This window comes from Monodelphis domestica, chromosome 2, assembly GCF_027887165.1.
Source record: "Monodelphis domestica isolate mMonDom1 chromosome 2, mMonDom1.pri, whole genome shotgun sequence".
In the NCBI taxonomy this organism is placed as follows: domain Eukaryota; kingdom Metazoa; phylum Chordata; class Mammalia; order Didelphimorphia; family Didelphidae; genus Monodelphis; species Monodelphis domestica.
This window is the reverse complement of record NC_077228.1, coordinates 224,860,438-224,875,126: the sequence shown is the minus strand read 5'-3', so window position 1 is coordinate 224,875,126 and position 14,689 is coordinate 224,860,438. Positions and strand designations below refer to the sequence as shown.

The window sequence follows — 14,689 nt, the reverse complement described above, 5'->3', positions numbered from 1 at the left end:
TCAGTGGGTGGTCAGAGTATAATTACACATGATAAGGTTTCAGTGCATATATAAAATGTGTCCACATTCTGATTCTTTTGTGAGGTGAGAAAATCTCTCTCAGTCAAGAAAAGAAAAATTAGCTCTGTGTGCATTAAATAGCTAAGACCTAAGGAGCTTGAAGCAGTCAAAGATCAGAATAGTTGTAGGTGGCATGGAGGAAGGCAAAACTTCTCTCTCTTAGTCTCCCCTATGTCCTGGAATCTAGAAGTAGAGTGCAAAATATTCCATCCAGAGTTCAAGAGTTGGAGCAGATTATGGAAGAAGTTCTTGGACTTAAACTAGAAAATGGCAAGAAGAGGAAAGGGATTTTCCTAATCTTAATTCTCCTCCTCTCCCCCTAATGCTAAAAGTTAGTAGAATAGCAGCACAGACAGAAAATACACATGGATCTAGAAAGAAGGTCACCCAAAAGAGAAAGAAGCGTCAAGGAACCAGCCTCTGAACTAAAGAGCAATCTATGGAAAAGAATTGATCTTGGGCACTCTGTCCACCCAACAAAGATCTTGAATCCAAGGAAGGCTACATGAAAATTCTATAAAAAGAGAAAAAGAACTTCCAGGACCTATAGTGATAAGGAATGTCAATTGTCTTTGTTATTTGTCTATCCTACAGCTATGACACACTACAATCATGCGATCAGAATTGGAGCCATCTCTCCCCAGGAATACTTTGAATATTTGTGGGAGAATGAACTCCAGGCTTACATAGGGAGCATCTTTGTATCTATTTGTCTTACTAGTAGATAAATGTCTTTGGTGATAGATAACTAATAGATAGCTACTGGGGGGCAGCTAGGTGTGTGACCCTAGCTGGGTAAGTCACTTATCCCTCATTGCCTAGCCCCTACTAGTCTGTCTTAGAACCAATACCTGGTATTAATTCTAAGATGGAAGGTAAAGCTTTTATAATAATAATAAAGACTAATAGCTGATTGTTAATGGAGAATGCACCAGTATGGGGTTATTATTAGGAGCAGCCAAATAAATTGTTATATATAAAGCCCAAAGGTAGCTGTTGCCATCTTGGTTCAAGTGCAAGTTGACAGTTTCCCAAAGAAAGTATTTACATGTATTCATATATATATATATATATGAACATATATTATGTATATATAAATACATACATGTGTATATATGTTTATATATAACCTCATAGGATGACTGACTATAATTCTAGAAGTCAAAAACTCTTTGCTGTCTTATGATTGCACTTAAGAATTCCACAAGAATTGCACAAGAATCATCCATACTATTTGCAGAATACTTCTCCCTGACATTTTCTTTTCATTTCTTCTTGAGAACACTCTTACTTGTCTTCCAAGTTTTAGCTTTTGTGCATTTTTATAATATACAATGACCCAAATTTCTAGAGAACTGGGAAGCTACATGCCAGTATATATGAGTTGATAACTGATAAATATAATGATACATTGTAATTCTAAAAGATTCATGATGGAAAAAGCTATATACCTCCAGATAGAGAACTGATGATCTCAGTGTACAGAGGGAAACATTATTTTAATTCCTTTCTTTATTTTTCTTCATTTTATTTTTGTTTTGTTTTTTGGAACATGGCTAATGCAGAAATAAGTTTTTTCATGACTTCACATGTATAAGGTATATCCTATTTTTTGCTTTCTCCATGGGAGGGGAAAAGGATGGAGAGAGAGAAAACTTGGGACTGAAAAATAAAATTAAATTAAATTAATCAAAATGAAATAAAATGAGAAATGAACTTGGGCACAGGTTTTACTATACCTGAGGCCAGAATTCTATATAGTATTCCATGCACTATCCCAATCATAGCAAAATAATAATATTATGTAATTTATATAATATATTATATGTATCATGTAACAAATATTATATAATAATAATAACTCACATTTTTCCGAGACCTTAGGATTCACAAAGCATTTTCCTAATGTCAAGGAGCATTTGGGGATCAGCTTCTTTGGGTAGAAGTAAAGTCTCAATATCTATCTGCAAAACTCTAGAAATGACCAGAGGGTTCCTGCCCTAGGAAACAGGTATCCACTCCTCTATCATCCCAAAGAAAGGAGAGAAGGACAGTCTTTCAAGGAGGAACAAGAAATGCCCAGAAACTTGAACTGAGCAAAGCAGCATAACAGACAGTTTCGTTTTGGGGTTTTGCTTTTGGTTTAGCATTAGAGAAAAGGTGATGGCTTAGAATATAAGACTCCCAGATATCATCAAGTTTTTCTAAGATTATTTTAGACTATTTTACATTGTATTGTTGGAAACCATACGATGTAAAGGAAAATTCAATTCCTTTCAATTTGACCCTCAAGCTTGAGTTGCCAACATCTGAACTGTTTGAGCATCATGGATGTTCTCTTATCCTTTTCCCTTGAACCTCTTTATAGCACCAAGTCAAAAGCAAAACCTGAACTCATACTGTTTTCTCTATGCCAAGCAAATACTCAGAACAAACCTCCATAAGCTTGTCCACTGCTTGCCCCTTCTAATGAGGTTTCTCCTCTTCCTTTTCTTCAAGAAAAGCTTAATTTTAAAAAAAAACAGAGCAAGCAAATTGTCTTTTTCTGGATCATTGACAGACTCACTATATTCAGAAGTTCAAGTAGACATAAAAACCTTAACTTCCTACAGAATCTAGTCTACAAATGTCCCTACTACTCTTGTAGTTCTATAAGGTAGGTAATGTAAATATTATATCCCCATTTTACAGTTGGGAAGTCTGAGACTCAGGAAAGATGAAATGACTCATGAAACCTCCAAATGTCAGAACCAGGAACTGAACCCAGGTCTTCTCTGTCTCTATCTCTAGAAACATAACCATACACCACACTGCCTGCATATATAAAATGCAAAATAATCTTGGAAAAGCTCTGTTACAACAGAGACTGTCTTTTATCTAAAACTTGCATCTCTTCAAGTGCCTTGCACAGCACATACTGTAGATGCTTAATAAATAAATCTTCATTTAATTGCATCATAGACACAGATTATTATTGTACTTGACCTTTTTTATTTTATCTCTTCATCCTCAGATCTCATTCCTCTTATTGGAAGGAGCATTGTGATGGCTGCCTCCTGACCTCCCCCTCCTCAAAACCAGAGAGAACTTCAGAGCTGTCAGATATCTATGAAAAAGCAAAGCTCAACCCCAGCACAGCATTTTATTCAGTAATTCAGTTTCCATAGCAACAAAGCTTACAAGGACACAGCAATTACCTGCTATCTGACAAGGAACACTGACAAGGGCTGCTATGAAAACAGAATTTGAAATAGTGAGAGGGTTTGGGGTAGCAAAGAAATGATCATCTTTGGATCCTGAGACCAAAAGATTTCTACTACACTCTTCCTTCTCAGATTCAATTCCCATCTTATCGAATCTGTGGAAGTAACTGGTCTATCCATATGTCTCCACTCTAATTCAAGGAGAGCGCCGTTTGTTTGTAAGGTGAAAAAAGGATCATTCAGGGCATCTATGTGGCACAGTAGATAGAGAGCCAAGTCTGAAGTCAGGAGGACCTGGGTTCAAATCTGATCTCAGACACTGTCTAGCTGTGTGATCCTGGACAAACCGCTTAACCCCATTTGCCTAGTCCTTGCCTTTCTATCTTAGAGTTATTACTAAGACAGGAAGTAAGGGCATTCATTTGGGTTTTTTAAAATAATTTTTTAAAACTACATTTAAATTTTAAATAAAGAAATGTTAAATAAACTCTACTACTTTAATAAACACTATTTCATGAGCAGGCTGAATATTATAGTTGGGGTTACCAAAATCCAGTCCCAATTCAATTTTATATATTTTTTTAATTTAAATATATATGCATAGAAAGCATGGAAAAATATGGCAGCTGGATGGCACAGTGGACAGAATGCTATACTTGGAGTCAGGAAAACCTGAGTTCAAATCCAAGTCTCGAACTAGAGACTTTATGAACAGTTTTTTCTAATTTGTAAAATGAGGGTAATAATAGTACCTACTTCCCAAGGTTGCTGTGAGAATAAAATGAGATAATATTTGCAAACTGCTTTGTAATATATATACATATAAATGCTAGCTATTAAATTCTAGCTAAGGAAACAACCAAGTGACATGGTGGTTAGAGTGCTAAACTTGGACTCAAGAAGTCTTAAATAGGAAACCTGCCTTGATATTTACTAGCTCTGTGACCCTAGTAAATCACTTATTCTCTTTCAGCCTCAGTTTCCTTATCTGTAAAATAGAGATAATTTCACTTCATTCACAGGGTTGTTAATGAGTTCAAAATGAAATAAAATATATAAAATATTTTTCAAATCTCAAACACTATATAAGTGCTCTAAATAACATTACTATTAAAACTACTACTACTAGAGAAAGAGACCCATACCCTCCATAACTGTATATCTTGAAAATAGAACCAGGATTGGATGTTAGTAACCAATAAGTCTATTCAGCCTGCTCATGAGACAGTGTCCACTGAAATAATGGCCCTATTTGTACCTAAGAGGCTCCTGGCCAGAGACAGAGTGTGCCTAACAAGATCTAGCAAGAATGTATTTGCTGGGTATTTTGCAAAGACAATCAAAAGGGCTTTAAATTAAAATGGGTAAAGGAGGAATAAGACTGGTTATGTATATGCTCCAAGTTAGATACCCTAGGAAGGACCTGTAAAGAATCAATCAACATTTATAAAATGTGTACTATGTGCCAAGCACTGTGCTGAGTCAAGAAAGAAGTATACCAGTTGAGAAAGTCAAATTTCACAGAAGAAAAAATTCTAAGAAAGTATCCAGTAGTAAAACCCATGGCCTCAAATACCTATTCATAGATGCCCAAAGAGTAGGCAATACAAAAGAAGAAGCAGAAGTCAGATTGCAAAGAGGCAAATTTCACTCTCTACCTCTGTTCTCTGCCAAAGAGACTGCCCTGATTCTTCAGCCCATGAGCCCATGATCCTTCTGATCAACCCAGTGGACCTCTCCTACTTCCCCCCAGGACTTCTTCAAGGATCTCTGGCAAGTCCAGGTTTCCTAGGCCCCATCTCCAGTTTGGATTTTGATGCATGGGAAGGGAACCCAAGGGTTTAGAGATTGAAAGGACTTCAGAGCGGGTCTGGAGAGGACTTTTTAGAAAACCCATGTACTTCAGTGACAGACCAAAAATGACTAACGGGGAATTGGTACCTAATAAAAATAAGAGAGGTCCCAGAATTCAAGAGAGATGACCCAGTCAAACTATAGTCTCAGATCCTAAAAGGACTGCCAGATATGACTACTGCTCTATAAAATAGGAGGGAAAGTATTTTCCCAGTTTTGAAAAGCACATCTACAAACTATGGACTAGAAAAACTTGATTTTGATGCCTAGAAAAATTCTAGGAGGGATCACTAAAGAAATGGTTGGTGAACAACCAGAAGGAGAAATATTGATCACAAAGAGCTAGCATGGCTTCATCAAAAACAGGTCACAGATCATGCCAATGTACTCTCATTTCTTTTGACAGGACTAGTAAACTAGAAAATGGGAGGAATATTGAGGATATGGTTTGCTGATATTTTAGCAAAACTTTTATAAAACATCTCATACTAATTCATACAGAGAAATGTGGGTTAGATAATCATGAATTAGCAGGACTCCAAATTGGTCGCATGGCCAGACTGAGTACTTGTAAATGGTTCAGTGTCAATGTGGCAGGATATCTCTAGTAAAGTACCCCTGGGATCTCTGCCAGACCCTATGCTGTTTAACATTTTGACCAATGACTTGGGATAAAGGGATAGATGGCATGCTCATCAAACTGACAGACGGCACAAAGATAGGAGAGATAGCTAAGACAGGGGATCACAGGGTCAGGTTTCAAAAGAATCTCTCTTGACAAGCTAGAGTACTGAGATGAATCTAATAAGATGAGATTCAGTAGAGGAAAATGTCAAGGCTTACACTTGGGTACAAAATAATTAGCATTAAAATTACAAGATCCAGGAGGCATTGATAGATAGCAGTTTGTCTAGAAAAGAAAATGGATCTCATTATCCTTCCCTCCTCCTACCCAAGCCAGCCAGCTTACCAAAAAAAAACAAAACAAAAAAAAAACAACTTCTCTTCCTAATTTCCCTATTTCTGTTGAGGGGACCACCACCTTCCCAGTTACCCAGGCTTGCAGTCTAGGAATTATCCTAGACTTCTCTCTTACCCCAACCCTTACATCCAATCCTGTCTATTCATAAAATCTCTAGCATACATCCCCTTTCCTCCTCTGACATTGTCATAACCTTAGTACAAACCCTTATTAACTCAAACCTGGACTATCACAATAAACTGCTGGTTGGTCCCCCTGCTTTGTTTCTTCTTACTCCAGTCCATTTTCCATTCAGCTACCAAAGTGATTTACCTAAAACACAGGTCTGTCCATGTTACCTCCTACTTAGCAAACTCTAATAACTCCCTATTATCTTTAGTATCAAATATAAAATCCTCTGGCTTTTAAATCCCTTCATAACCCAGTCCTTTCCTACCTTTCCAGTCTTCTTACATTTTATTCCTTCTGTATATTCTACAAGCAAGTGACACTGGCATCCTTATTCTTTACAAAATGCATTTTCATTGGTCATCCCCTATGCCTGTAATTTCCTCCATCTTCATCTCTGTCTTCTGGTCCCTTTGGTTTCCTTCAAATCTCAGCTATAAGCCTACCAACTACAAGAAGCCTTTCTCAATCTCCCTTAATGCCAGTGCATTTCCTCTGAGATCATCTGGAATTCATCTTATCTATATCTTGTTTTTATAGTTGTTTGCATGTTATCTCCCCCACCCCAACCCATTAAAATGCGAGCTCCTCCAAATTAAGGACTGAGTTTTCTTTGTATCCCTGGAGCTTAGCAGAATGCCTGGCACACAGGAGGTGCTTACTAAATACTTGCTGAAAACTCACAAAGATGAGTCAGCAATGTGATATGATCCCAGAAAAGCTAATTTGATCTTGAACTTCATTAAAAGAGAAATAACTTCCAGAAATAGGGAGGAAACAGTTGTACTGTAACTACTCTACTTAAACAAGGTCTCATCTAAGTATTGTGTTCATCTCTGAACACCACAATGTAAAAAAGACTTAAGAAAAGCAACTAGGATGTTGAAAAGCATTGAGTTCTTGTTATATCAGGATCAGTTAAAGGAATTGAGCATATTTAGCCTAGAGAAGAAGGGGGACATGATAGATGAATGTCTTCAAGCATTTGAAGGAATGTCATGTGGAGAAAGAATTCATTTTGCTCTGTTTGAATCCATAAGTCAGAACCAGGAATAATAGATAGATGTTGCAAATAGATCAATTTAGTCTAGATGTCAAGAAAAATGTCCTAATAACTACATCTGTCCAAAAGTGGAATGAGTGTACTCAAGAGGAGAGACTAGACGACCACTTTTCAAGTATGTTATAAATATATTTCTTTGTTTATGTGTTATATTATGTGCCCTCTCAGGTCCCTTCTAACACTCAAGTTCTTTAATATGTGCCTACTCTTTCTTTAAATTAGAGGGAAAAAAACAATGATTTTTTAAAGTATAAAATTGTTTAGTTAATTTGCCATTAGTCAAGAAGGTCTCATAAGATAAGCCTTAAATTGAACAAAATGTTGCATATGATGGTGATGGAATACTATGGTGCTATAAGGAATGATAAACAGGATGATTTCAGAAAAAACTAGAAAGACCCATGGGAACTGATGCAGAGATCATTATATACAGTAACTAAAATATTGTGGGACAATAAAATGTGATGGACTTTGCTACTAACAGCAATACAATCATGGAACATAATTCTGAGAAACTTATGAAAAAGAATGTTGACCACCTCCAGAGAAAGAACTGTTGGGAGTATAAATGCAGATGAAAATATATGATTTATCAGTTGTTTATTTGGGTATATGATTTGGAGTTTTGGTTTTATAAGATTATTCTCTTACAAAAATGAATAATGTGGAAATATGTTTTGAGTGATAATACATATATCTATAACCCAGTGGAATTGCTTGTCAACTCTGGGAGGGATGAATGAATGAAACAACATGAATCATGTAACTTTGGAAAACTTATGTGTAAGTTTGTTATTGGAATAAAACAAGATAAGTCTTAGAGCTGGAAGGGACTTTATATGTCAGTTAGTCTATCCCTCTCATTTTTCAGAGGAAATCCATGACTTGTCCACAAACACAAATGTATTAAGTATCAGATCCAGAATTGGAATTCAGGTCCTCTGATCCCATATCCAACACTCTTTCCATTACATTTCCATCTCCATGCTGCTTTCTAAAGAAGAATAAAGAATAAGATCTCAGACTCAGATTCCAAAGAAAGCATGGAAATTGTGGTTTAGATTCAAATTTGGCCAAATGATTGGTTTAGGTATATCTTAATTTGCTTCTCACTTCCTGTTCCCTTTCATCAACACAGAAACTCTCCAGTAATTTAGTCATTCTCTTCTCCTAACTCTGAACATGGAACCTTGTAGCTATAAACTTAAAAATTAATATCCAATAACTCCAAGTATTATATTTTATAATATTTATTAATAATAACTCAAAGTAAAGAAAGTGATAGCCTGAGAAAAGAGGAGCTGCCTGGACTGCAAAAAGTGGGAAGAAAGAAAGAGAGCAAGGAGAGCACCAGAAGAGAGAATGTGAGAAGAGAGAAAAGGCAGGGTTACAGCAAACTTTTACTCAATAGAACGGAAGGGTGCAATAGTGGGGAGGACAGGAAAGGGATACTGGGAAATGAGGTCCAGGGGTACAAAATTCTATTTACACAGCCCTTCTTTTGTAGTTAGTATCCAAGGCTGAGCTAAGAAGAAGGTATTTATTCCTGGTTTTACATACTGACTTACCCCTCTACAAAATACATTAGGTACAGAAAGTGTTTTGTGAACCTCAAGGCAATATGTAAATATTTGTTATGGTTCTCAAAACCTCCTTGGGCAAAGCCTAGAAACATACCTGTTTACCTTAACTTCATTTGGATTGGTCACTCGATTTAGGCCATAGTCGAGGATATTGTCTGCTCCTGGCTAAAGAAAAAAAATCAAGAATAACTTCAATTAGCATTCCTTTTTGTTAGTAGGAATAAATTACCTGTCCCTTACCCAATTCATTTTGTACTTTGAATAGATTTATTATTCCTTCTCTTCTGAGGAACCTTAGACTTATGAGTCATAACCTCATTTGCCATAATTAGGATTATCCCAGGACACTAAGGTAGGGAGCCAATGAGTCTAAATAAAAGGGTTCCCCTTCTTATTAGAGGCTAGGACTAAACCTAGTTAAGATTAATGGTTAGGCACAGGACAGGGAGATAGATGCCAATGCCCCATCCCTGATGGACTTGGCTGAGCAACTGGTAAACTAGTCTTTTAAAGAGTGGTTATTTTTTTAACTATTTAGGAAGAGGACCATACTTAAAAACATCTACAGAATTCTTTTTAAAAAGGCAAACTTCCCCAAAACATCAGCAATTCTACTTGTCCATTACTAATACATTTCTTTCTGAAAAGACCTTTTCTAGGAGAAATATGTCTTCCTGATTGTTTCCTGATTCTAAAGGCAAAATAAAATAAACATCATCAAAAGTCACAATTCTATATATAAGAAAGGGAGTTCTATAACTCTAAGGAGAGTTTGGTTTTAATTCCAATTATTCCATTTGCAATAAAAGTTTCAGTTTGCATTCAAGAGTTGGAGGAAACTGTGTAAGGACATCCCCAATGTTGTGCTAGAGAGTAGCAAGAAAAGGGAGAGAATTCTCTCTTCTTCCCCTCTCCCCACTATGTCCTCAGCTATTGGACAAGTAGGAGACCCTACATACAGCAAGAAGCAGAGATATAAACTTCAAACAAATAGAGAGATCACCACCCAAGATAGGAAACAGCTGCACCCAGGGGGGTGTCACTGAGGACTCTGCAAAAAGTTTCCAGATCCTAAAGTAACAAGTACTTTTCACACATGTATAACCTACACATGTCTCACCATTGGGTTTTAAGTTTAAACCTACTTTTTCCATGAAAATTGTGTATTTGCAGCAGGGTGAGATCCAAGTAGAGAATATTTCTTGCCTATTTTTCTTACTATCCTTTTTAGTAAATGCCTTTGCTAAGAACAATTACATATCCTGGATGATTGTTAACAGGAAGCATATTAGGCTATGAGTAGCCAACCACAGGGTTGTGCCTAAAATCCAAGGATGGTAGTGACTCCTTGACCAAGGACCTAACCTTAAAGTCTGAGGGCAAGTTGGAGTAGTCCAGACAGGGTGCTATGTATAGAGCCTCATATGATAGCTTTTAATTAAAATTCTAAAACACTTTACTTCCTTTGAAGTACTCAAGCATTGCTCCATGTTATTTACAGAACAGCTCTCCACTAATACCTTCTTGCATTCTCTTTGTGACAACATACTTATGTGTCTTCTAAGGCTTTTTAGCCTTTGTGAATGTTTATAAAACAATATGGCCTGAATTTCTACTTTTATTACTGGACATAAAAATACATCCTATAATATCCCAAGCTATCTAAGTTTCCTGCTCATAGTAGAAGAAATTACAGCATCAGTCTATGATGGAAAGATTGTTGAAAAACAATCCTAAATGCATCAAAAATGTCTGCTACCTGCCAGACACATCACAATGCTTTTTGCATGTATTCCTTTCTGTTCTACCAAAAAAAAACAAAAAAAAAACAAAAAAACCCTGAAAACTACTTATTCCCTAATATTGGGAAAGAGAGAAGGTACTTAGAGTTTATTCCAGAAAAGTAGGAAAAAATGCTGATTTCATTTATTTTTTTCATTTGGTTACTCTCTCCAGACTCATAGACTTCATTCTTCCAAAAAGTAGAGGAAGCCTGGATAAAGTACACCAAGAGACATGTTTATAATGGTTTCATAAATAATAACCAATAGTAGTATCTGGGTTCTCTGTCCTATGGGTCACAAACTTATAGAATCAGAGCAGTCTATGCAAGACTTTTCTTGTAATCAAGTCTATTAGTTCACAATATCAAAATATATATCATTCTGAGAGTTATAGTCAAAAAACAAAAGAGATATTTGGATACTCAAATGTTACAAGAAACTCTCCTAGTTGGCCTAAGACTAGCACCAGAGTTAGGTTGGCAGTAGGCTTGAAGAAGAATCAATATAGAAGAATGAGAAAAATGGTGGAGTCCATGGATGGACTCACAGGCAGAGACATAACTAGCACAGGATGAATGGAACTTTGCCTTAGGACACTAATCTAGAGCATTTCTTGATTAGGGGACTACTATCCCATCAACTCATTGGGAAGTTCACTAGAGGTTCATGCTACCATATAACCCAGCTACCATCCCCAGGTTCTTATCATCGTGGCATCCCTCCCCTAGGTCTGTGTTTCTCCTCAAGTCCCTATTCTGATCCAACCATAGGCTATCAGATTGTCTTTCATGTCACCTCTGCTTGCTCTTCCTGTCCCCTTTTGCCCCAAGTAAAATAGTTTCTAGTTATGGCTCTACTCACAGGGCATCGGTGGACCAGCCAATAAGCTTTTTCTTGACAATCCAAGGCATATCTGTCTGCTTTCTTCCTTTCCTTTCCAGTTCTGTAAAGCCAAAAACATAGTAAAAGGCCACTTTGTTCATTTAGGATAAGGTTGGGTCACCCTCCCTGATAATCTACCTCCTCCTTCCCTTCCCCATCTTTCCTGTCCAGGAAAAGTAGCTTACATTAACATTTATGCAATTGTGGTGCTGGGAATTGAATAAATGAATGAATGAATGAATGAGACAACATGGATTAAGCCCTTAAAGAAAAAAAGAACATCTACTCTCAGGCATCTCACATTCTAATAGAGGGAGGCTTCAGCGGCAAATCAGATTGAAACGGCCAGGGGTCCTTTGAGGAAGTATCAAATGGTAAGGCATCATCATTTTTGATTTCCATAGATTAAAACCTCTCTTTCTGGCATTGAGTCATTTGATGGTGTCACTCTAATGGCCAGAATTTCTATTTGGGGTCTACAGAGTAAGTGTAGTACTTACTATAAAACTCACAATAACTGCAGAAACAGTTGCTAAGTCATATCTCCACAATGGTTACTTCAAGAAGGCAGCTATGTGACTCAATGGATTAAGAGCCAGGCCTGGAAATGAGAGGCCCTGGGTTCAGATCTGAACTCAGACACTTCCTAGCTGTATGTGACCCTGGGAAAGTCACTGATCCTCATTGCCGAGCCCTTGCTCCAAGGCAAGGGATTCTGCCTTGGAACCAAAACTTAGTATTAATTCTAAGACAAAAGGCAAGGGATAAAAAAAATTTTTTTTAAAAAGGTAATGACTTAAGAACCAGAGCCAGTGACCTGCACAGTCTCACTGTTCCAAGATATATTGGGAGCTATTTTCACCTGGGTCAAAGTTGAAGTGATGACAATGATTTGACTCCCTGCTTTCCCCAGCACATTCTGTCCTCTAGCACTCCCTCATGACACCTTGATGCTCTAGCCAAGGTGGCTTGACTCCCCATTGGTGACAGTAAGTAGGCAGTTGGTGATGATAGTGGAAGGGAGGACAGGCCCCTTCTCCACAAAGGTTGGTTCTCTAGTTGATGGATTTGGAGAAGAGAGACATTCTGGAAATAGGCCAGAGGGCTTGACTGACCCATATTCAACTCGGCTTTCGCAGCAAGTTCCAGATGAAATCAAATTCTCTGGCACCTTAATTTTTCCCTGTTGTCTCACTATATGCTTATGGAAATCACAAGATCAATATCTAAGTAATATTGACAGTAAGACTATATGAACACAACTACAAAACACTCTCCACACAACTAAAACTAGACTTGAGCAATTGGAAAAAACATTAATTGCTCATGGGTAGGATGAGCTAAAATAATAAAAATGACCATCCTACCCAAACTTATCTATCTATTTAGTGCCATGCCCATTGAACTTCCAAAAAACTTTTTTATTGAATTAGAAAAAACCATAACAAAGTTCATTTGGAAGAACAAAGGTTCAAGGATATCCAGGGAAATAATGAAAAAAAAAATACAAAGGAAGGTGGCCTTGCAGTCCCAGATCTCAAACTTTATTATAAAGCAGTGGTCATCAAAACAATTTGGTACTGGCTAAGAGACAGAAAGGAGGATCAGTGGAATAGACTTGGGGTAAGTGACCTCAGCAAGATAGGCTATGACAAACCCAAAGACCCCAGCTTTTGGGACAAAAATCCACTATTTGATAAAAACTGCTGGGAAAATTGGAAGACAGTGTGGGAGAGATTAGGTTTGGATCAACACCAAAATAAACTCAGAATGGGTGAATGACTTGAACATAAAGAAGGAAACAATAAGTAAATTATGTGAACACAGAATAGTATACATGTCAGACCTTTGGGAAAGGAAAGATTTTAAAACCAAGCAAGACTTAGAAAGAGTCACAAAATGTAAAATAAATAATTTTGACTACATCAAATTAATAAGATTTTGTACAAACAAAAGCAATGTAACTAAAATCAGAAGGGAAGCAACAAATTGGGAAACAATCTTCATAACAAAAACCTCTGATAAAGGTTTAATTACTCAAATTTACAAAGAGCTAAATCAATTGTACAAAAAATCAAGCCATTCTCCAATTGATAAATGGGCTAGGGACATGAATAGGCAGTTTTCAGTTAAAGAAATCAAAACTATTAATAAGCACATGAAAAAGTGTTCTAAATCTCTTCTAATCAGAGAGATGCAAATCAAAACAACTCTGAGGTATCATCTCACACCTAGCAAATTGGCTAACATGACAGCAAAGGAAAGTAATGAATGCTGGAGGGGATGTGGCAAAGTTGGGACATTAATTCATTGCTGGTGGAGTTGTGAATTGATCCAACCATTCTGGGGGCAATTTGGAACTATACCCAAAGGGCAATAAAAGGCTGTCTGCCCTTTGATCCAGCCATAGCACTGCTGGGTTTATACCTCAAAGAGATAAGGAAAAAGACTTGTACAAGAATATTCATAGCTGCACTCTTTATGGTGGCAAAAAATTAGAAAATGAGGGGATGTCCTTCAATTGGGGAATGGCTGAACAAATTGTGGTATATGTTGGTGATGGAATACTATTGTGCTCAAAGGAATAATAAAGTGGAGGAATTCCACGGGGACTGAAACAACCTCCAGGAAGTGTTGCAGAGTGAGAGGAGTAGAACCAGGAGAACATTGTACACAGAGACTAATACACTGTGGTACAATCATATGTAATGGACTTCTCCATTAGTGTCAATGCAATGTCCCTGAACAATCTGCAGGGATCTATGAGAAAAAACACTATCCACAAACAGAGGACAAACTGTGGGAGTAAAAACACCAAGGAGAGGCAACTGCTTGACTACAGGGGTTGAGGAGATATGATTGAGGAGAGACTCTAAATGAACACCCTAATGCAAATACCAACAACATGGAAATGGATTCCGATCAAGGACACATGTGATACCCAGTGGAATCACGCATCGGCTATGGGTGGGGTGGTGGGAGGGGGGTAGGGGAGGAAAAGAAAATGATCATTTTTTTCCAATGAATAATGTTTGAAAATGACCAAACAAAATAATGTTTAAAAGAAAAAAAAGACTGGCAGTAAGAGATCAAGGCTGACATTCTGATGG

The 14,689-nt window shown here is 37.2% G+C and overlaps 1 protein-coding gene across 1 annotated transcript in view; it reads right to left on the bottom strand.

The window, feature by feature from the left end:
- Positions 1-14,689, bottom strand: part of RGS9 (regulator of G protein signaling 9) — a 95,203-nt gene that overhangs the window by 48,257 nt on the left and 32,257 nt on the right. The window contains exons 8-9 of the mRNA XM_007482755.2: positions 11,559-11,640; positions 9,016-9,078 (exon numbers count right to left, since the gene is read on the bottom strand). Of these exons, the coding sequence (XP_007482817.2) occupies positions 9,016-9,078; positions 11,559-11,640 (145 nt within the window). The remainder of the gene's footprint in view (positions 1-9,015; positions 9,079-11,558; positions 11,641-14,689) is intronic.